The 24,036-nt window shown below is 40.2% G+C and overlaps 1 protein-coding gene across 1 annotated transcript in view; it reads right to left on the bottom strand.

Annotated features, from left to right (window-relative positions):
- The window catches only part of ctnna1 (catenin (cadherin-associated protein), alpha 1), a 65,882-nt gene extending 52,443 nt beyond the window's left edge, over positions 1-13,439 (bottom strand). The window contains exons 1-6 of the mRNA XM_086178551.1: positions 13,291-13,439; positions 11,219-11,336; positions 9,473-9,668; positions 4,061-4,227; positions 2,848-2,967; positions 1,374-1,643 (exon numbers count right to left, since the gene is read on the bottom strand). Coding sequence (XP_086034677.1) covers positions 1,374-1,643; positions 2,848-2,967; positions 4,061-4,227; positions 9,473-9,668; positions 11,219-11,323 — 858 coding nt within the window. The 5' untranslated portion in view covers positions 11,324-11,336; positions 13,291-13,439. The remainder of the gene's footprint in view (positions 1-1,373; positions 1,644-2,847; positions 2,968-4,060; positions 4,228-9,472; positions 9,669-11,218; positions 11,337-13,290) is intronic.
- Positions 13,440-24,036: the final 10,597 nt, after the last annotated feature.

Here is a 24,036-nt window from a genome sequence, read left to right as displayed (position 1 = left end):
CATTGGGTTCTGTTGCTGTTGGCTCTCCAAATTTTTCTGAAACATAAAAACTCCACAATTAAAACTTCCATTTAATCCTGTTCAAAGACACTCCGAATAAGAGAACAAATTGATGTAAAAGACAGACACAAAACTACCAGGTACCCCAGAACTTCACTAAGATGACTGTTAAATGTCAAGTTTGTCATATCGCCATGGGCATGTACGCCAAAAGCATGCAAACCTCATCAATCCCATGGGTAATCTATGGGTATGGGTAAATATATAGCACAGTGTCAGTGCAAGTTCAACACCAAGTTAAACGCTGACAAAAACTGAGCAAGTGAAAAGCCCCTATTTGCAAAATTATGGAGAAAACAAACATGTGGTACTTAAAGACTAACACCGTACTCTTGTACACACACAGGACTGATGATGATTAACTGACATGAGCAACATTAAGTCGAAATGAGGTTCTTAATGTCAGTTTAGATTAATTCTCTTACCATTGCCCAACCCCACACAAATTCAAGCCAAGTGGCCATGTTTTGCTCGAGGAGTTAGTCTGCCATCAGGCTGGCCTGAATTCCATCACCACACACTGAAAAACCAAATGAAGTGTGTGGACGGTTCTCTCTTTAAAGCTGGATGAGAAATGTGCTTATTCATAAAATGTCATCATTTTCAAAAATGACTCCAAAATCGGGCCAAAAAACAATTTCCAAATTAAGTCAAAATTCTATGCTCTCAGAGTCATCTATACTTAAGGTCTCTATCTCTGCCCTAAGAGAGTAGTAGAGGTTTTGATGAAAAAATGAAAATTTTGTATTCTCCCCCTACCTCCAAGGTTTAGGAGCGTTGTTCAGAAATAATGCTTCGCTTTTAGAACCCTATTAAATATTATGAAGGAACTCTAAATGGGTTAATATTTTTATATTTTTAACTAGGTATTTAAATAGAAATTTACTCCCACCTCGTCCAGAATAGTACTGGATAATACAATATTCATGAAAATCAATCATTATCAGGATCCATTAAATACTTTTTTCTCCTCTCTGCCAATAACATAAAGACAGGAGTAAATCAAGAGATGAGGTAATCTTGAGTCACTAACATATTCAATGTACCTTGAAGCCATGTCCCAGTTTGTGCAGTTACTGTTGCTCATTCTGATTTCCACCTCAAACCCAGGCCTAAATATTACTGCTCTGAACAAGCCATCTATTAAATTAAGTTGTTTTTTTTGTTTGTTTGCTTATTTGTTTTATTTGAGAAAGGCTGACAAATTTGATGAAATATGGCCCCGAGCCTCATCGTTTTTGATTTTTGATACCTGAAAGTGTAGCAGAGGACAGATGGAAATGAGCTGTTACTTGGTCACTGAGCAAACTTACATCAAAATTGTTGAGGGCGTCGGCCAGCTCTCCACCCCCTGCTGGCTGATTGAGGGCTGAATCTTCAGTGGCAGTGGCCTGGGCAGCATTGGAGATGCCAGAGACAGCGTGCTGAAGCTGCTTGTAGATCAGGTCACGGTTAGCCTTGTAAGCAGCCACGTCAGGATGCTGCAGGCAGGCACGGGATGCTGTATACAACATGGGGATGTTCCTCTGCAGGACCCCACGTGCAGCAGCCATTTGGTCCTTGTGGTGGACATCTTTTAATTCCTGGTAAATTAGATCAAAAGAAAAAGTGAAGATTGGACAGAAAATAGAGTTATGGGGAGAAAGCGGGGCTACTTTAACAGGGTGAAATGTTAATTTACTTTCTATTTGAAATGGGCCTGTCATGCACTTATGGCAATACTAAGTGTGACACAGTTTTTTCTGGATGACCCAGATTTATTTTTGTTCCCTGCGGTCACAAAACAGTTATAACCAGGCCATTATAATATGCCTTTGAAATGCAATGCATTGCTATTCAGACTTCAGCATTATTTTTCAATTACATCATAGAGTAAAAGCCTCTCCTCAAAATGGAACACTCCCTGGGCTCCCCCCTCCCCAACACCGCTGTAGGCATTCAGCGGGAAAGTGCCATTAATTCTTGAATTCATACTGGTTTGATGGCACAGCAACTGAACTTTTAGTTCGCCTTTTTTTCTAACTCATTTTGCCATTTTGTTCAGATTTTTGACAATTAAAAACAGAGTTCCAAGAAACAATGGGCCAAACGTCAATGCTAACTATAATCTTAAACTAAAAACCTACATGTTTTATTGATGGAGAGATGCTAAATTACACATAAAATAAATTATTATAATGAACAGGAATATAGAAAGATTGGATTGCATGGGAATTTGTAAGTTTTTACTTTTCTTGAAATTGACCCTTTTGGAATCCCAGTGTATTGACAAGTGTCCAGTTTGGCTGGAAAGTCCTCACATTCCTTTAAGTTCCTATGTTTCACTGTGATTATATTGTGCTGACCAAAATATGTCCCATGAAAATTTTAGGATCTTTGGTTTGACTATCAAGCTGAGACTGGAGCAGCTAGCTTGGTCATACAACATGAAATTGTTCTAAATTTCAAGCTGTAGTCGGCCCATATCAATGATAAGTAGTAATTGCACATTATTCACCGATATTACCTGCTGTCTGAGTTATTTACCTATCCTTTATTTACCTATAAAAACAACTAGACCACAGGCATGTCAAGAACATCTTTTAAAAAACCTATTAATCTCTTATGCATTTCAGCAAAAAAGTTCCCCCTTAAAATGGTATGTTTAACAGAACTGCCTTGTCTAAAACTTCAGCTGTCAAAATTCCAGTGCAGCATGGCACATGACTGAGCTCATCATGAATAAATCACTCACAAAATTCATATTCTTTGTAATCTAAAGTTGTTCTATTTTGGCGGTTGCAATACCTGCTGTCTCTTAGCAGCCATTATATTCAGCTTGTCCACTTCTGGTTTCAAGGCCTTGTACTGGATACCCAGGTCCTGCTCTGTTCCTGCATTGCGCACTTTCATCAGATTGTCTTCCACCTGGACCAGGTAAATCAGAAAGGTTAGGAACGGCAATGCTTTCAAAAGGTTTTTTAAGGGTAGAATCACATTATAAATCCACGCTCTCCTAACTTGCTGATGAGTCCATTGTTTCATCCTAAGCGTAAATGTTCAGATTTCAAAATGGAATGTTAATCCCAAAATCCCCAAACCAAATGCATCAATTCAGTGAAAATTTGAATTACCTGTGTGAAACTGAGTTTTTATAGTCCATTAAGTCATATGAATGATTGTAAATTAAAGGTCAGGTTGAACGGATGACCAATCAAGGTTTCTTGGAAAGCTGAAGGACGGGACAGCAGATTCAATGTAAAAAGTAATTGGCAGTCTATCAGACTTATTAAATCTTTACACAGAATGTTGGTTTATAACTGCTCATGTGTCCTAAATAATCCTTATACTACAATACACATTTCCCACATGTTCTGATTATCACAGCGACGTACCTCACAATGTCATACCGTTTGTGCTTATTATGCTTGGAATGCCTGATTTTCCACCAGGAAAGCCTCTTGCAAGCCTGCGCTTTGGCAAACGATATGTGTATTTACCTAATTTATGTGTGGCCCTTATATTTCAGTTTTCATTGTGACTCACAGAGAGCCAAAAGTGTGTCATTTTTATGCAGTTAAACTTCTTCTCTTTCAATGTGTGAGTACAGTAAATTCAGTATGTGTGAGGAATGGAGCTGAGCAATAGATCATTTCCTACCTGCAGTAACCTGACTACATCAAAAGATTGGCGAATGCTGACCAAAAATGGGTGAGAGGGAAAATTGTTGAAAAAAATATATATAATCGGCATTTTGAAAGATGAGATCATCAAATTAATTAAAATAAAATGTTAAGTTTTTTTTTTTCTTTTTAAAACGATAAATCAACTGTGGATCACTGCCAATGTGCAGTCGATGTAAAATTACGATATGGCAGAATGACACACATTAATTAACCCTTGGGAAATCAGGATTTTCACACAACCAAAAAGAGCAACTTGGGATTTCCAAATATGGAACATTACAGGTTGGTATAACATGTTAATACGATTCATGGTGTGGATTACGTGTCAATCTTACCAGTTTAAGCTGCAGGAGAAGCTTGTACACATCAGACATGTCTGCCAGCACTAGCAGATGTGTTACAGCTGACAACAGCGCTCTGGCAGCACGAACCATATTGCCCCTCTTCACAGAAGAGCAGGGGTCTTCTGCAAATTCTCCAGAAGCCACCCTCATTGAATCACCTGAGATTAAGCAAGAGAAAAAAAACATCTGCTGTTAACAGATATCACTTCAATTACATTTAACTCTGCTGTTGGCCCGAGTTCGGGGGTATAATAAGATTCATTCTTTGTCTGTGACCAGGAACCATTCTTCTTTAAAATGCAAAACATTCTTAAACAGATGTGCAAGACCATTGCTTTTGACACAGTTGAATTCTTTCAACTATTTTATGAAAACCTAAAATTTACAACTATAACCTACCTGGTCACTGGACAATTTCTAAATGCAGAGGAGATGTTTAAATTGGGGGGGGGGGGGGGGGGGGATTTAGCAAGGAAATGCCATGTATTTAACTATTTTGCCGATGGCGCAAATGAACAATAGGCGATTCTTCAGATACTGTATATACACAATGCTTCTGTTCCAGTGCCGTAGAGGGAGCGCTCCACATCTGATATACACTGGCTTTTAACTAAACCAAAAGGTAGGTGAGTGATAAGAGAGTAGCCTGGGGAATTGGTTCAAAATTGTATCGCTATCTCAGAAAAATTAAGAAGAATGAACAATCGCATAGCCTGCATGGAAAACACTGAAAGATTAGTTTGTAGGGCCAAAAGAAAGGGAATTTTGTGGCAGCATGTCTGACAAGTATTTAGAATAGTTTTTTATATTTATATATTTTAGGGCAGCATTAAAAAAAAAGACTGCTTTACACTAATACTTAACATTACTCGCTGTTTAAAAGGGAGGTAAGAGAAAATACTGGTCATTTCTATTAGTTCATAAGATCAAATAGTTGTGAGATATACCGCAATTTTGAACAAATCACTTATCAATACAATTCATGAAATGTATTCGTAATTTATAAATTCCCTGTAACGTCAAAATGTTATTTCATCAAATCATACTGTCAGTATTTATAGCAAGAGTGAATTGCAGATAAATTTGATACTGCAGTCCGCAAAGCATTAGACCTTGATTTGAAGAGTTCATTTTCTGTTATTGTAAGACAACTTAATTTACTAAAAAGAAATATTTCTCCAGCTTATTGTCTCTTCTTTTCTGTAAGTTGGCAAATGACAAAAATCACAGCGCACATGAAGTAAGTGAAGGATTCTGCAATTTCCTTCGGGATTGATAAAGTTGTTCTTATTCTTATTCTTATTCTTATTTGTAAATACAAGGACTCCTGAGCAAAATTATTTGGTCAAATAAGAAAAGAAACATGGGAGTCCTTAGAAATGAATCGTCGCATTTGCACCTGCAGTCAGGTCGCAGGGGTGCTGGATCCTAACCCAGCTGTCACTGGGAAAGCGGGGGTTCACCCTGGACTACTCGCCAGTCACTCACAAGGCCACACAGAGGTAAACAACCATTCACCCTCCCATTCACATGAGGGAAATTTCAATGAACCTGCAGCATGTTTTTCAATTGTGGAAGGAAGCGGGAGATCCGAGAGGAAACCGCGCCGACATGGAGAGATCATACAAACTCCCCACAGAATGGCCCTCTGCCGGAACTGAGCAAAGAATGTTCTTGCTGCAAAAATTGCAAACCACTGTGGCATCTATATTTACACAATAACACCGAAAACAAAGGGTCACCAGCAACTGTTTCATAGACACTCAAAAAAATGCATTTAAAGCTTACTTTTAAAAAAATATTAAAAAAAAAAAAAAAAAATCACTATATAAAACTGTAGCCCTTCGTTCTTGCACAGGTTCTGACCTTATTAGCCCAATAGGGGGAAAAAATGTAGAAATGATCAACAACAGAAAGCTCAAACATAGCCTGTACTCTCAGGCTGTTATTTCCCCCTATGAAGAAAATCAATATGGCCATTTTCAGGGGGCAGATAGTGATCAGTGCTTCTTTAATAAACTTCCATCCATTTGTAGTTCACCTGTGGCCTACCAAGTACATGATGAAATGATTAAAATGTATATCACACAATAAGCTATGGAAACAGAGGGATGACAAAGGCACGGGAAAAGAGGGAAGGGCAGCACAGAGGGAAAAAAAAGGACCTGGGCAGGCTGAAGTAACAAAGAGGATGCTCAACAACATAAGAAATATTATACTTATTCATTTGATCCTAATACTGCCCACTATATTCCAGGCGTATATGATTAAACATGTACAATGAAAGTTTTGAATAATTTAAATCAAAAACGCCAAGTAGCCACCAAAAATGCATTGTGTGCACATTAACTTCAAAAGATCATGTCAAAAATGCTTGCTCACATTTTAAACAGCTGGTAAGCCACAGCTGGGTGGAAAATGTTTTGTGAATCTAGGGGGGTGAAAGGGTGTTACCGAACTCAATGGCCACATTATCAGTCCAGGCACGCTCCACTGAGCAGCATGGCATTGCTGACAGCCAGGACTAGGCACCAGCTAACAACAGTCCCTGAATTCCAGCCCAGTGACAGCTTTCCGCAACTACAGTAACATTCCTGGGCACTGAGCAATGCACAGGCTATCTAACAACATGTCATCTACCTCTAAAGTACTTAGGCACAGCTGAGGCAAGGGACATCTAACTTGCTGCACATCGAGGGAGAACAGAGCACGGTGACAAAGAGACGCTTCACAAAGTAAAGATCATTCTCCCTCAAGTATTTCCTCCGTGGTAACCATGTCCTGGGACTCTGTCAACTCAAAGCATGGATAAGGATGATTGAAGCTGCTATTTTAAGATAAATGAAAATATCATGACTTGCAATTCTTTTGCTTGTCTGTGGAGGTTCTCAGCCATCCGGGTCATGGTTAATTCTTGTCAAAAAGGGAAGGCATCAAGTCCAGTTGCCATGAGAGGAAGATTTTACTTCTTCAACTTTTCCCTGCCACCACATACTACTGAGGGATTTGTCTGGAATTTTTTCACAGACAGCAAAGTATCAAGTTGAACTTGTTTGATGGCAGGCTTAGAGAAGAAGACAATAATTTGCAGCAGTTTGGAAGATGTCAATGTCAGTGGGGACAAGCAACCCTAGACTATGGCTCCACAGTATCATGAATTCCAGCTGGGGTGAGAGGCCAGCAACAGAATAGCTGAATGAAGAGGAAAAAAGCAGTAAATGTTTAACTATCAGTACAAAAAATAAAAAATAAAACTAAAAAAAATCCCTGACAATTGAAAGAATGATTGTTCAGTGGTGAATACTATTAGTAAGTATGTCAAATGAATCACATTTTTGGCAAGCTGAAAATATCAAAAAAGTCATTCTGAACATAAAGCCGTGTTGAAACAATACATTTCATTATGAGTTTCTTCCATGGCCATTCAAAAATGCCCTGAACGTAATCTGTCACTTTGACCAAGCAGTATGACGTGTTGCTGGCAGATTTAGAGGGGGGGGAAAAAAAAGGACTTGCTCCATTGATGTAAATTGTGTTTTTTTTTTCCATTTCCCTGTTGAACTTTAATGAACTGCTACTAGGATTTTAAAAAGAATATTATTCAATATGGGGAGCAGAAGGTCATTGAAGATTTGGAATTGCCTTCCATAAGAGATTTGCAGCAATTCTGCCTCCGCCAAAAATAAAATATATATCAACTACATTTAGCGGACTTGTCAACATTTGTTTTTGACCAAAGTTTGAGCATGACAACCATTAAATTAAGTTTCACTTGCTGGCAACAGGAAATTTCATGCTTTAGACATATACATATATATAAACACACGCACACGCACACACACACACACACACACACACACACACACACACACACACACACACACACACACACACACACACACACACACACACACACACACACACACACACACACACACACACACACACACACACACACACACACACACACACACACACAGCTCCAAGCTGGTTCATCAAACTCAACACAAATTAATTTACCAAAATGTGATGGTGCTGACAATTACTTATCATTAGAAGCGTAACTTTGGACAGACAAGTTGTGTGTTGCTGGGATGTGACATTTAGATTTCCCTTGACGAAATGCCACAATTTTAACTTCACTCCACACCGTTGGATCTTTGGCAAACTGTTTTTACATGTCAAACTTTAAATTCTACATATACTTCCACCTGGAAGTGACATAAAATTCTGTCTTCTCTTTTTGGCCGTACCGTTCAAGAGTCGCCAAAGCAAATCATCTGCCACCATCTAACCCTATTCACCCATTCAATAACACGTCACTTAACCCCAACTCTAATATCATCAAGTTCACTATTCACTACTGTAATGACTTGACAAGTGTTGAAAAATGTGTGCAAAAGGGCTAATTCAGTGCAGCTTGGATGGCTATTAGGTATGTGCCTCTCCATTCCCAAATTTGGAGAGAAAACCACAGAAAATTAAGGACATCAGGTAGACTTCATGTGAATTTAATTAAACTCAATTGATCTATGCATCACAGACCATGGACGTTAACGTTTGGGTGTATTTTTCCCCTGCAGATTTACACCAACAAACATTCAGGTGTGCAGATTACCCAGGACAGGTGAAAACCAAACTGAATTAAATTTAATGTAATAGTAAAAAATGTTCTACAATATTGCAGACACTGGAAATATGACAAGCTGTCCAGTGTTGGCATGTAGACATGCTACCAGATGCTGACTGTCATTGAGTGTTATGATCTTAAGTGCTTTCAAATACCATCATAGATATCACAATTCACTCCCATAGTTCTCAACTATCAAAATTAAAGTCGGAAAAAAAAAGGTTTCCAGTCTTAAATAAAATATTCTGTTTGCATTTTAATAATAAATTCAATGTTTTTGTTGCCTGAGAACAAAGAAAATGATTTAATAACTCCCGTTCCTGGCAATACGAGACACTGGTGTGTTTTTTAAAGAGAACACAACTGACAAAAAAAAAGTAGTATTACTTTACAAACTGGTAATTGGCATTTAGATTGCTACTCTTTAATACTGTTGTCCAAAGATGTCCTGGGCTATCGTACCCTGGGACATAAAAAAAGATATCTACGTCATTGTGAAATTGGAACCTGGCATGCCATAACAAGGTACAAGGACTGTATAGTTTCATAATCATAATAACCAGCATGCTTAAATGAAACGCCTCTAAAAGGCTCCCTGAAAGCCCTGGGCAAGAGGAAATAGATCAGGTTCAGACTCTATTCCTAATTTATAGTCTTCCATCAGGGTAGATGGTATGTACATATCTAATCATTTATACATTATGTCACCTATCTCAGGAAACACTTTCTGCAAAATAGAAACTGAACATGGACGAGCAAATATTTCAATTTACCTTGCTTGCGGACATCTTCCACAGCAGCAGTAAGCTCATCCTTGAGGAACTGACTTTCCTTTGCGATCTTTTCTCCTTTGTCCAAGAAGTTCTGGGTAGCAGTCTCCACTGAGGCAGCCAAAACATGAGCCTTCTTGGAACGACCCTTCTTCTTGTTTGATGGCCCTTTGTTGCTGGAGTTCACTAACGTGGTCACCTAAGACATAGTTTGGACATATTCAAACAATATCCGACTCAACTACTTCAGAATGCTTACAGTTCTTCCTCTACAAGAAACTTAAAAAACTTTTGCATGATTTTGTGGTTACATGTTTTGATATTTCTTAATTTCAGACGATTACTGCTGAATCCAAACCTTCCCATTCAGCAAATAAAACTCTGTAGTTCCAGTTGGGAACCAATGCAATTGTATGACAAAAACACTGTCCTAACAGGGCCTTAACTTTTAAATGAGTTTATGGTGGTTTATTCTGCTTTCAGTGGTATAAACTGTAGAACATAAAATTTGTAATAATGGCTATGGAATCATAATTGAACAGTATCAAATTCCAAATAATTTTTAGCACACTCAGTAAATTTGCACAATTTGAGCTAAAACAGATACTTTTTGCAATTCAAAATCATCATCCGAAAACACAAATATTAGAAAAACAATACTCCGAATACAATGACTACACGCTAAAATGAAACTGCTAATAATCATAAAAATACAAGGATACAAATATTGGGTTATGCAACAGAGAACCAATCTCCAGCTCCTCTTTACTTATGGACTGTGTTATTTGCACGTTCAACCAATCACAGCATCTCTCACAGATCTAACAGACTGGCGGATAGCAAGGCGTACACAGCATGCCGCTCAGCAGTGGTTTCGTCAATGTTCTTTTGTAGGACTTCATCTGAGAAATTTTTGAGTTACATCTTGACCCGTCAACAGTAGTTGGAAGCATTGGAAACCCAATCATTCAGCATCTCAGGATCTTCTCTGTGCTGGTGTGAAAGGTTTCTCATCTCTCAATCCTTTTAATCTAGCAAGGTCAGTTAAGCATTTCTTATGTCTTGATAATGAATCGGTATAAAGGACATTCTTCCCATATTGTGATTATGACATATCCATGAAGCCTGAGAACATAAGTGGTGCTACTATGGCATGACAATTGATAAAATTCCCCCTCTTATTTGATTTTCAACATCCTGGGCACATACTGATACAAATATACAAACATACATACTGATAAAAATAGCATTACTGTAGACAGGCGAAACTCGTCACATTCAGAGTCACGCTATTTTGGCCTGATCTCTCACTCACTCACACACTCACACATACACACACACACGTTCTACTTCTTCTATTACTACTGTAATATAGCTTCGACACCAAATACAAAAGGTTTGCAACTATGTTTTCCTCTACCCTTTTCAGTGTTCATGCTAACATTGTTTAATCTTGGGAAGGGCTGCAATTGAGACTACTGTTTCTTGCACACTCTGATTTTTCTTTTCAAAGACAGCAAGAATGTCGGTACTTTTTTTTCTGTAAAATTTTCCATTAATGAAAAAAATATTTCAGGTTTACACCTTCCCTAAAATGTCATTTTCAAGAAAATACACGCAATTATCAAGTATTTATACTTTTAATTTGACCTCTGACTTACACTGAAATTGGGGTGAATCATGAGTTACTTCTCTTGCTATTAGCCATTTGACCTTGTCTGAAATTTGAAACAACATTAAGAACATTACCTGAGTGACCAGGGGCTCCAACAGCCTTTCCACTGCCAGAGTGCGAATCTCAAGGCTCTTCGGGTCCCATTTAAAGTTGATGTTAGCCGTGTTGATGCTTGTCATCGTGTCTGGAATTCTTGGATAATGACATAAGAGCTTTGTAAACAGAAAATATTTGATATAAAAGTATGACTGAAAACTGTTCGGTAATAAGCTATACAAAAAAAAAATTCAAAAGACACAAAAGGAGACGCCTTTCTTTCTCAATATCTGAGGTGAAAAGAGATGAGAGGCCTTGCTTTTATAAGATATTGAAACAGGCACATTTCTAATCATGAAGCTCGCAGTCAGTATGTTAGACGAAAAATAAAAACTAAATTGATGTAAGAATATATGGCATTTCTTTGGAAGAGGAAATATGTATCAACTTTTTGTGATTTGGTTTTCTTTTCCTTTGGTTTTATGCTTTCATTTGTGAACCACGCCTGGTCAATTTAACAGGATCCATCATCCCAATTTACAGTACAAGTGTCAAATACAATTATCCTTGTGTGGGGCATCTTTACCCCATCTCTCATAAAACGACAGCCGGGGGCAGAGCACGGTGACCCATTTTCAATTTCGCTATTCAGAAAAGTGACTGCAACTTCATTGATTTACTATCAAACATGGAAGGGCAGATAATCAGGAGACCCCGGGGACAGAGCCACTTAAACAGAAAAGTTGGTCATCTATATTATGTCAAGTATGTCATTGCCATTAGCCTACATTGCCTATAAAGAGAAGCCTTGCAACGGCAAACATATTTGCCAATGTTGATCAGTGGCTCGAAATGAAATTTGAACTTGGCGGATTCGTTCGCTTGACAAGCTGAACAAAGGGGTCAAAATAGTAAAAATATTGAAAGAACATTTGAATAATGAACTGTCTAACGTTATACTGCCAATACACTTATTGGCAGGGTGTGTTATAAATTGTGATGACAAGAATCCTCACAAATGTCTGAATTTGAATAGGCAACACTAAATAAGATTTGCACTCCTCCCGCTAAAAAAAAAAATAGCCAGCCCGCCAATGGATGGATGAAAATTGTCCAGTAGTTTGGACCAATAAATAAAGGCACTTCTTTAGTACTCATTGCAGCTTTAATTTACATTTACTTAAGCACTGCAGGGTTTGGCATTCATCATGATATCAAAATGACGCATTGCACAAATCTCCATAAACTATTTCCATAGTGGCACAGTCATGTTTGGATTTACTGGCTGCCGTTTGGAGATCATCTCCCACAAGGAGACAACTGATCCAAGTCAAAATAGATAATTGCGTGGCTCACACGCACAATTGGAAAAGTAGCATTCAACAGGTGGAATTTGGTAGGAAGTTTCTCGGTCATTTATGATGGTCCACTTGCTTTGAGCAGTGATATACTAGCAGAATACTCGAGTATCTGGGACAGAAACTCCACAGATCCATGGGTGTGGCAACAGTCACAGTCGTACTGGGTGTTGCTGCAATACCTGTGTTCAAATTTAGCATCTCAAGAGTGGCCGGTTGAGTTTACAGATAAAATTGTGGTAGCTTCAAGAAAAGGCCATCGACAGAGACTGATTGCACACAACTTTATTGGGCACTTTTGTGGCTCATGTGATAGTGGTAAAACGCTTTAAATACAACAGAAACTCGGTTATCCATCAATGATCTCCAAACATCGCCATAGTAGCGTTAGCATACTCGATACCTGCCATGATTGCGTCGTTGAACGACAGTTTTAACCAAATACAGTGAGTAAACTTGACTGTTGACCAACAAAATCTGTATGCCGTCAAGGCTTCAAAACAAATTTCAAACAAAAGCCCGATCATTTTCAAAACCCACGTTTCTTTTCCGTCAACGTTCAAACCGTGTTAAGTTACCTGCGAAAACACGTCACTCTGCTCAAGCTAATGCTAAACGGCACAAGAAGCGCTAACTAGAACAGTTGATGTTCGTTATTTAGAAAACACTCAAAGTGTGTTTTTGACCTTCCAAACACTGAAAGGTTTAGCTAAATACCGTAAAATTGTGAAAAATACATATGATGAACTTACCAGGGGGAAAAAAACACGGGAAAAAAAAACTTTGGAGTTTAAAAGTTCAAAATGGAGGCACTCCTTGCCTTTAAAAGTTTCCCTTCCCGTTGCCGACGGGAAAAACCCTCCGTATCCCTCCGCGGCGGTTCTCCAAACCAAACGAAAGTTTGCAACGGTTCCAGTGAGTCTGATAGCCTTAAAAAAACCTTGGGTTTAGGAATGTTTCGGTGTCTCAGACTATCTCACAACAAAAGATGGAGCGGAGGAGGGGAGAGGGTTGGGCGGTGACTGAGTTCCTGAACTTCCTGGCAGCGAGCGGGGCAGGGAGACCGCAGGAAGCCGCCGGACCTCACGACGACGACGGGGTGGATCGGGCGTGGTTTCTGCACGTCCGCCGCTTTTGCCCATATATGGATTCATTATTGCGTGTATAAAATAGACCCAGGCCAAGTTGCGGGATTTCGTTTTGGTCTCTTGCGTTGTGCGGGGCCTCTGTCAAAGAGAGGGATTCGTTTTATCCCGACGTTATTCTCTGTTCCCATTCGTTTGCAGAAGTCGTAAGATATGATTCTTGAAGGGAAGAAGAAGAATCCTGCAGCAAGATAAGATTAGATAACATAAACTTTATTGATTCCTGTATTTCCAGTGTCACAGCAGCGTAATAGTTATAATGTCAAAAAAGGGAAATAAATAGCAATAGAAAGGCAGAAGATAGCAAATCCACAAATGGATGATAATGGGCAACATCAATGAACAGTTGAGGGTGAAAAATACACAACTCAAACTAAATAACAATATACAGGATTGTCTCAGAAAATTAGAATATTGTGATAAAGTTCTTTATCTTCTGTAATTCAATTACAAAAACAAAAATGTCATACATTCCGGATTCATTACAAATCAACTGAAATATTACAAGCCTTTTATTATCTTAATATTGCTGATCATGGCTTACATCTTAAGAAACCAAAAAAATCCTATCTCAAAATATTACAATATCATGAAAAAGTAATTTTTGTTTTTTTAATTGCATTACAGAAGATAAAGAACTTTATCACAATGTTCTAATTTTCTGAGACAGTCCTGTAAATAGAGTGATAAAAATAAATAGCAATGACAAAAATAAAGAAACAAAAATAGGCAGGATGTGTGCAGTCTGGGACAAACAAGGATAAAAGAGACAGCAGAGATAGGTGAATGTGGTAGGGTAGTGAGATTGTGGAATTGTGGAAGGAACATTTAATAATATTTAATTTATCCTTTTTTAATCCCCGTGGGGAAATTCATTCCCTGCAATTAACCCATCATGGATGAGCACCAGGCTGCCGTCCACCAGGGGAGCAGTTAGAGGGGTTCAGCGTCCTGCTCAACAACACTTTGACTCACTGGGAGGAGCCGGGAATCCAACCGGGAATGTTCGGTCACAAAGACGAATTTTCAACAAGAGTCGCGCTTGCCGGTTCGCGCTGACTGTATAACCCAAGGATCAGCGACCTTGACCACCCAAAGAGCCATTTGGGCCCCTTTCCCCACAGTAAAGAAAAAAACGGGAGCCATACTACCCTTGAAATTTAAAATGAATTAACACGGCATATAATATTTTTATTTTTTGCCTTTACGCTGTGTGTAAAAACACAATATGTGTTGCATTGTCTAAAATCAATGAACAACTGCAGAGAAAACGAAAAGACATTTGTGAATGCAACAACAGCATTTTGAACTACGAAAAAACAGAAGTTGGATTGAAGGTTACTTTTTAGCAAACTACTCAATGTCTATTTAAGTTCTTCTTGTATTTATGAAAAAAAAATCCAAACTTAAATTATTCACTGGCAGCAGAACACAAATGCCGTCCTCTCTGCGTGCTGTCATCCTTTTACTGGCGCGTGCAGTCGCTTATTCAGAGCGACAAAGATATTTTAAGACGTTTTACTTAGATGTTACAAGATGGCCATAATCTTCGAAAATGAGCAAACTAAAATAAAATACATTTTAATTAAATACAAGTTATTTATTTTAAATCCCAATTTAAATCCCTTTTAATCCCAATTTTAAAACAAGCAAAATGTTATTAAACAGACAAAACAAATTCTTAAAAAGTTGCAGAAGCCACTGTTAAAGGTTAGGTGTCATTAGCAGCTTTTAAATAAATAGGCTTGTGACGCTAACACAGAGAGAAGCAGCTCAAATATCAAACATAACCCGTTGAGCGATGAATGAATCACCTGCCGGTCTGAAATGAAATTCAAATTCATTAATTTAAGAGTGGATATTGAAGCGGCGTCTGTTTTCATCAAAACCCAGAAAACGCAGCTCCAGTGTGATGATCACATCAGGTTGTCGGTTACCCCCGGCAACAAGGGTGCAAAACTTCATCTACCAGAAATATTTTCACAACCTTTTCCCGTTGCTCTGACGGTCACCTTGAAAATGTATATTTCTAAATTGTCCATAATATTTTAAACGTTCATGGAATGCGCATGAGCCATCATATATGTATTTGTATTTGAATAAAGAATGTCGAATGCGGCTAGCCTCCCGGATTTCACTATCGTAACAATATCGAGGTCAGGAAAATGATCTAAAGCGGAGTCACGCTGGAACACTTTCATGGTTTGTTGCAGCAGTGACTGATAACACTGTGACATTTGATGAACATTTTCAACCCCTAAGTATTTTGTTTTGAAACTAATGAGGTGTGAAAGCCTTAAATAGATTATCTGAAGAGGCCAGGTGCCAAACCGCCTCACGTTGTCAATTCATATAAACATGCACAGACAAACACTGACACACACACACACACACACACACACACACACACACACACACACACACACACACATAGCTAGTAGTTTAACTCTGACATCATGCCAAAAGATTGTTTTAAAAATGAATATTGAAAGATACTTGATAATAATAGCTTTGTAAAACTACAGTTTGACCTTTAATTGTTGTGCCGGACAGATAACTCAAAGGTAACGGCAGTATATTGTGACAGAAAAATATGTGGGTCAGATGAAAAATAATTAAGAAAGCCACTTTGAATAAGAGGACGGCGCTATTGGCAATACATGGCGAGAGTAAATGGAGAGAACTGTGCAAAGAATGATGGCATTCTACTACTTCCACATTTTAATTTCTTGGAAACTAACACTCATATTTATTGGCTCTAAAAGGTAATAATGAAGATGCTCAACCAGGCGCAGAACTGTTTTTCATGAAGCCTCTGGAGTAGAGTAATCTCAAAAGTGTTTTTGCAATGATGGTTTTTAAAGTTATGACGGTTCATTCCAGAGCTTAAAAAAAAAAAAACTCTGTTCATATACTGAACAATCAATTTAACTAAAATTACCAACCGGTTCAAAACTAGTTTTGAATCAGTTAGGTTTAGGACTGATTTTAGTCAGTCAGGACTACAGGAAGACCGAAAAAAATTTTTCTTGAAAATGATGCTGGACCTTTTTGGAGTGCTGATTTCAGAAATTGAAACCGCAGCAGGCGGAAATTAGGAGCGGTTCATTTGGATGCTTGAATGGTGAAGGTTTGTCCTGGGAACAGCTTGCTCAGAGGACAAGTTTGGGTGTCCTGACCTTCATCTTATTGTACCTGTTGGGTCTGACAAATGATAAGAGCACAGCATGCTATAAATAATTCCTTCTCATTATGGGAAAGTGCACATGTTTGTCACAAACTGAATATATAATTGAGCGCATGCAAATAGGTGTAGTTATATAGACCATCAAAACAACCCGATACCAGTGCGTATTTGTCATTTTTCTAGATGCTATTGACATATATGAGGTTATTTTTACCCGCGATTACTGCAGAGGTTTGTACATTCAAGAGCTTCATTCATCCATGAAATGATATTACTTTTTTAATAGCATTCCCTGTCAATTGCGTTCACAGTTTCTTCGGCATTTGGAATTCACGAATAAACAATGTCGCATATTTGCTCGCTGTTTTGAAGAGACGGCAGTTACTATCACGGCAGTCAAAGCAGTTGCTCATACTTTGACACTGAGCGGATCGGAGGCCGCTTCATTGCAGGAAGGTTTTGTTCCCTGACACACAGCAACTTTCAGTCTGCCCACATTTAAGTGACTCATTCTGACAGCTGTCCATGGAGAAGTATGATGCTTTCCATGGAACGGAATGATGTCATCCAAAAGCTCGCTTCTTCTGAGTAAGGTGCTGTACCTCGATGAGAGGCGATGAGTGTGCTACACAACGTAGGTGTCGCTCTTCTGCTCAAGGGGATGCGGGAGGCTAAATCAATGGATAAGTACAATGATGCTTATTCTGAAGCATTTACTCTAACCGTGATTTTCCCGGAAAAGCAAACCCATTACCACGATAAATTGACCGAAAATCACTTTGGAGCACATTCAGCACATACTAAGAGTTAATCAGGTCACAGTTGGCTTGTCAACTGTCACCCCCACGTCGGCAGTCTACTGAGCTCCATCTGCTGGTTTCAACATCAGACAGAAGCGGGATCGGCGTGCACGGAGCCCCTCCTCCGGTTTAAAATGTGAGCAGGAAAGAAGTGATTTATCGCCACTGGGTGACATTTGAGAGCGTAAAGTTTGCATGCTGCTCATTAAAGTCACATATCCTTATCTTCATCTTACACTTTGCATTCAATCTTGGAAAAATCAAGTTTATATTTGTAGCAAGGTGAGACGATCACTTCGGGAGATGACGCTGAATCATCCAAACAAATATTGGATTGTATCAGTTCCCTTCTTGTTGGGCATACGTGTGTGTGTGTGTGTGTGTGTGTGTGTGTGTGTGTGTGTGTGTGTATCAGAGTCCACGATCATTTTCACTGAACCAATGATTACTGACTGAAATGCAATTACCAGCAATTCACCAACTGGAAAGAGAGACCTTGTTTTATTTCAAAAACTCTCCTGGGAACCAATGTCCTAATTTCTTTCTTTCCGAGTCGAATTCAGGCTAAGGGGAAGGTGAAGAATGTGGAGGAAGCCCAAAATTAAACATGATGCATCGGTTTAGCCTCGAGCCTGAGGTACGTATGTTGTTGCTTGCGCAATTCAAAAACATACAGGAGTGCATAGTGGGTAATTGTTAAACACATAAAAGGTGATTATACTGCTGCTGAACAAGAACAATAACCTCATGGCAACTGTTACGCAATATAAAAAGTCTGCGTGCCATTTTGTTTGTTGTCTTTTTTTTTTTTTTTAGGCAACAGTTACTTTTGATCCACAGGAACTTGTTAGATTTTTTTCTTTATGATATATCAGATAAACAAATTAAAATTTGATTACAGTGCATTTTTTACACGTCAAACTTCTGTAGGGTGAAATGAGCCAAGGCACATTTACGCGGGGAAAAAAAGAGCTCACAAACAGAATGGAGTAAGAGAGAGGGGGAGGTTCTTTGAGGTTTTAAGCAAAACAATAATTCTGGGGTTCAGTTCATCACAAACTGAGAAAAATGTCCTCTGGCCTGTAGTGCAACTTCTGCATCGGATACTTTTCACGGGGTTTGCAAATTTTTTTAGACATATTGCTCGTCTAAAACAGAGAAAACACGTCCACGCAGGGCGGATCGCTGGACAAGAGCAGTTCCAAACAATAGATCCCTTGCCCGGTTTTTCAGGATAATTCACGCACTGTGTCATGTTGTGACCCTTTGCATATAGACAGCTCTTGGTAATAAGGTCAGCGGATTCAACAGGCTCGGGCAAAATAGCTTTTTTTGTTTCTCTCTTTCTTTCTGTCCCTCTCTCCGGGGTCAGACTGTCCGTTTAATCGAGGGACGGGCAAAAAAAAAAAATGCTGGAGAAGGAATAAATCCCAGGTATGTGTGTAAAAGACCTTGAAATAGAAATCTTTCTAAAAGTAATATCTTTTTACGTGAAAGCGTCTTGAACACGGATGGATTTAAAATATACTGTCAGCCTGAATGCTAAAGGCGACAGGGTGCATTATAGTGTCAACCGAGAACCCTGGACCACAGGGGAAAGAAAAGAAAAGAAAAGAAGTCAGCTAATTTTCCAATAGATTTTTAGAACCGTGTTACGTGGTCTTTTTTTCCCAGATAAATAGTAAGAATTACCCACGCAGTCCAGAGGCAAATTGGAAAGTGAAGGCAGCATGTGACGGACACGATGCCAAGTGAAGGAAATGACCTTTCAATATTAATGATGCAGAGAGCTGTGACATCATCAGCAGCTGATCGGGTCAATGTGGAAATGAATGGATGGAGGTGGATTAGAACACCGTTTCACCCAAACCCCCATCTATTACGTATTTATTATGTCAAGAATTTTTCAAACAGGTAACCACACTCCAAACTAGAATGAATCTTTATTAAATAAAGCGACACACACACACACACACAAACACGCTAGCCTTGGACACGACAGACCGTATGACATTGTTGGATTTTTCAAATATTTGCTTTCTATGTTGCCTGAAAGTCTCTCGCTATTTTGCGCTATCAAATTTTGTTCGAACACAATAAATGGTGTTCGGGGTTACAGAACCATGTAGGTGTTCCTTAAGGCAACAAAACTGCAGAAAAAGGAGGGTAAGTAATGTTCTTTCTGTGAAGTCGGCTGTGCCGTGTTTTTGATATAGTGCAAAGCATGGGTCATTGAAAGCACATAATTCTCGCACATCACAGAAAATGCAGCGAGGGGAAGTGATGCTCCATCGCTCTGACATTGATTCCTTCCGATGTAAGGACTCCTGCTGGGGAGGTTGTCACCGGTATCAATGTTTATTTGTGGTTTCCATCTTGAGCCGTTGTCAATCTCCTTCACCTGATGTGCTCCTGTCATTTGAATGAATAATGAGGTGGAATGTTTTCAGCAGCACTCAGCTGCAGCGAGGAGGATCCTTCCTCTCTGGGACTTTAAAATTCAAGAGGCCTTTCCAGCAAGAAAAAAAAAAAAAAAAAAATGTGTTTTGAATATTGAATGAGAATTTAAAGCTGAACCAGTGATAGAAAAATATTCGACGTGTAAAGAATATATGCACTCTAAATGCAAGGAAGGTGTTAGTTCATTAAGTGGTAAATGTGCACACCCTGTCAAAATGCATGGCGAGCGGCAGTCCTTGCTCCATTTGCCAACCTGAGGGAATTTTGCCTCTCGGAATTTTGATTGTCAGATTGCGCGATGGATTATTTGCTAGAATTATCGCGGTTGCTGTTTATTTATCTTTCCGAAAGTGGAATAAACCTGCAGGTGAGAGCGCTAGCTTGAAGCGACGAAAGGCCGGGAGGATTCGATCGCGGCGGCGATATTTATCATTCGTTAATTGGTACCAGAGTCCGATAAGAAACATTTAGAGGTAATTTGTTTGTTGTTTTTCATCGTGTTCTTTATTCGTTCGGCAACATTCTAGTCGCCCTTTGCTCCGACTGTTAATTTTGAGGCGCCATTGTTACGCGGCTTTAGCCCGCCCCTGCCGGCGGACTCGTTCCTCCCTTCCAAACGCAGCAGATAATGTGCATCGGCATCGGCCGACCCCGCGCCCGACCCGTTCGCTGACGGCTCTGAGGAGTGAGATACAAGTTTGAAATACAGGGGGACCAGACAGCAATAAACGCCCAGTCGTTGCCAGGGTCCACCACAGTAAACAACTGTCTGGTGTGTGTCAGCTGGATGTCTAATCAATCATGGGGATGTCGCCACTTTAATGCACTGTCAAGAGAGGTTTATGGATTTCTATTTTGACCCATCAATGTTGCCAATAACGGGGAATCCCTCGCGTCTATTATCAAAATTTCGCAATATTTCATAAGAGAAAATATATTCTGTTTTAGTGTTAAATCAATAGAAAGATTTCATGGTGTGGACATTTTTATTTCAGCGATTTTGAACATCAGATTGCCCAACTCAACCGCCGCTAGATTGGAGTTTGTTACTGTGTGATTGTAGCGGCTACAAAAATTCCGTGCTGATTACCATCAACACTCGCGAAACGGGAAAATAACGGGCCGTACTCGGAGTTTCGTTTCGGCTCGATATTCCGACACGTGGCAGATTTGGTATCTTTTATTCCTCGCGGAAGCCCGTCAAACTGCGCGTTATCCCATCGAAAGAGAAAAATGATCTGACTGTCTGCGATGCAAATCAAGATAAAATAAAAAGTAGCGGTTGCATCAATACTTTGGTCAAATTTGAGGCATGTCCAGAAAGTACTGATCACACCCTGTCAGTTTACATTCTCCGTGACAGAGCCGACAACAGCCCATTCACAGTAGGATAAAGTGCATGTCAGAGAACGCTAATCCCAGGGTTGAACTACAGATGAATGTAGCGCTGACATGTCTTTGAAGACCGGCGAGTGAGAGTGATAATAAAAGACACTGACACGTCGCCGTTTCACTGGAAAGAGCCGAAGATGCTCCATTTAATCTACCGAGGCTGCTTGGAAACAGGAGACTAGCGGTTGGAGAATAACAAAACGCCAACAAACAGGCGTGCGATAAACATAATGCGGCTTACACGAAACGCAGAATACAGCTCTTGAGCACAACGGCGGATTCTGAAACGCCGCGCGGCGTGAAAAGATGAAACGGGGCCCCGAAGAGCGAGCGGGCCGGCGGTGTTTTACGGAATCCGAGAGGTGAAGTGATTTGAAGGGACGGGGCGAAAAGAAAAAGGATAAAGGATGGGCGGACGGGATGACTGTTACGGCGCCGGTTCCCCCCCCCGAGCTCCGGTCGGCCCGTTCCTCCGAAGCGGGGCGGCGGTTCTCGCCCTCGACGGCTTCCTTGCTGATTGCCGAGCTTCATTTCACTGATTGTGGTAAATGTTTCATACACTATTTGAAGGGGGTGTGCCCACAAGGATGGCTTCTTTATGAAAAATTTATCTCAACAGATGTCTAGGTCTCCCTCCCCTGCCACGTAACGCTCATCCGAGCCCGCCGAGAATTGATTAGAAAGCTATCTACGTTGACTTTGAAGGCATATTCTTCAAAGGCTGCCTTGCAGTGGGTTGCATTTGAAGAATGTAACACTGACTCTTGCAAAATAATTGCGAGCATAATTGTAGTGATTAATATTGTATATATTGAGACTCCGAGTTGCAAAACAGCAAACTGTGCTTGAACTACAATTACGCGGGATGAATATGTCTTTTTATTTCTCAAACCTGAAACCTTGTTTCCGTGAGCAACCGGAGGATTTGGGTGTCACGGGGAGAAACTGCTCACGGCGCCGAGAACATGAAAAATCAACACGGCCATCGTCGTCGGGAATATTTTCCTCCGACCCCTTTTCATTGTTGTCAAAAGTGTTTTAATTGAACCGCAGAGGAAGACGTTGGTATTTGGAGCACGGACATCCATCGTGTTGACGACTTCCCCGGCAGACACAGAGGTGAAAAATAAGAAAACAACAGGCATGTTTTGCAGTAATGTCTGTGAAATCCAATGGAAAAAGAAACAAAATAGGGCTGTCGAGCAATTAAAAGTTTGAATGCGATTAATCACAGGGTCGGTGGGGATTAATTAAGATTAATCACCATTCATTATCAATCGCATGTCATCTTGTAAGGGCACAAAGGCCAATGACAGATGGAGTCATTTATAAAGTGCAGTTAGGAAGCGCCGCTTTCACTCGTCCAATGGCGGCAGAGCTACCGCGCAAGGGCGCTAACCGGGCTACCGTTCGGTATCTTGCCCGAGAACACTCGGCACGCGGAGAGGAAGAACAGGGAATCCAACCGCCGACCTTCCGACTGGAGGGACGCCACCAACCCAGCAAAAGCCGATGCCGTTAAAAGGAAATAAAAATAGCTTAGCATCAAATGCCCAAGTCCTGAGTCCAGTCGTCTGCAACGGAGGTGCTGTTGCTGAGCCCGCCGCCGCCGCTCTCGATGGCCTGTTTAGCACGTTGCACGGCAGCTCTGCCGCCATCGGTGTGATGAAAGGGATATATAAGAGGAGACCATTTACCTGAGCTCCCCGAGTGAGCCGGAGTCGCATAAATAAGAGTTAAGAGAACATCATGATGTAGCCCGAGTCCCGGGACGGTGGGCGACGCTCCTGCGACATTACGTTTATTTCACCCCGTCGTGAGCTCCGGATTTATTTATTTTTCAATGACGTGAGAAGTGGCCGCCGAGTCGGTTTTTATGCTAAGCTACATCGATCGGCCTCGGTTACAAATTGCCCCCGCTGACAGGCACTCTCGGCCCCGGGTTCTGCGAGGAAGCGCAAGAGTCCGTTTCCGGAAATGTCGGACATTTCCATTAAGCGTCGAAATTTGGCAAATGACGTTTCTTTTAAATGTGAATATATAAATAAATAAAAACTTTGTGGCGCCATAAACCCCTCCTCTTGGCCCGTTTCACTTCCCCGGTCCCAGTCTTTCATTTTAATCATTATCATAAGCGCTATGAAATTTACAGAGCCGGGCAGAGCGTATAAAAAATAGAGTATGCAATCGCAATCCGCTCGGCGACGACGGAAGAATCGCAATGATAAAAGAATACACGGCTAAAGATAGACACTGTTTTCAAACCGCTTCTGACGGAAAGAGTTTCAACGCAAGGTCGAAGGGCACCAAAAAAAAACACGTCTCCTCCCGCGCTTTTAAGGGAAACGAGCCATACATTCAACATGTGAATCGCAGGCATTTCCCTTGAAGTGCGGCGCGCTTGTAATTCATAGCTAAATACCTCGTTTTATTTGTCAGAGTTCAATTTCACAAGAGCGCTACGTACGACCGCCTAAAGCGCAGCCCTCAAGCAAGATCCAAGAATGACGGGGA

The sequence above is a fragment of the Fistularia commersonii genome, chromosome 31 (assembly GCF_037954325.1).
Source record: "Fistularia commersonii isolate RoL2024-O1a breed Wild chromosome 31, RoL_Fcom_v1.0, whole genome shotgun sequence".
Classification (NCBI taxonomy): domain Eukaryota; kingdom Metazoa; phylum Chordata; class Actinopteri; order Syngnathiformes; family Fistulariidae; genus Fistularia; species Fistularia commersonii.
Note: the sequence above shows the minus strand (reverse complement) of the source record. Positions and strands in the feature narration are given on the sequence as shown.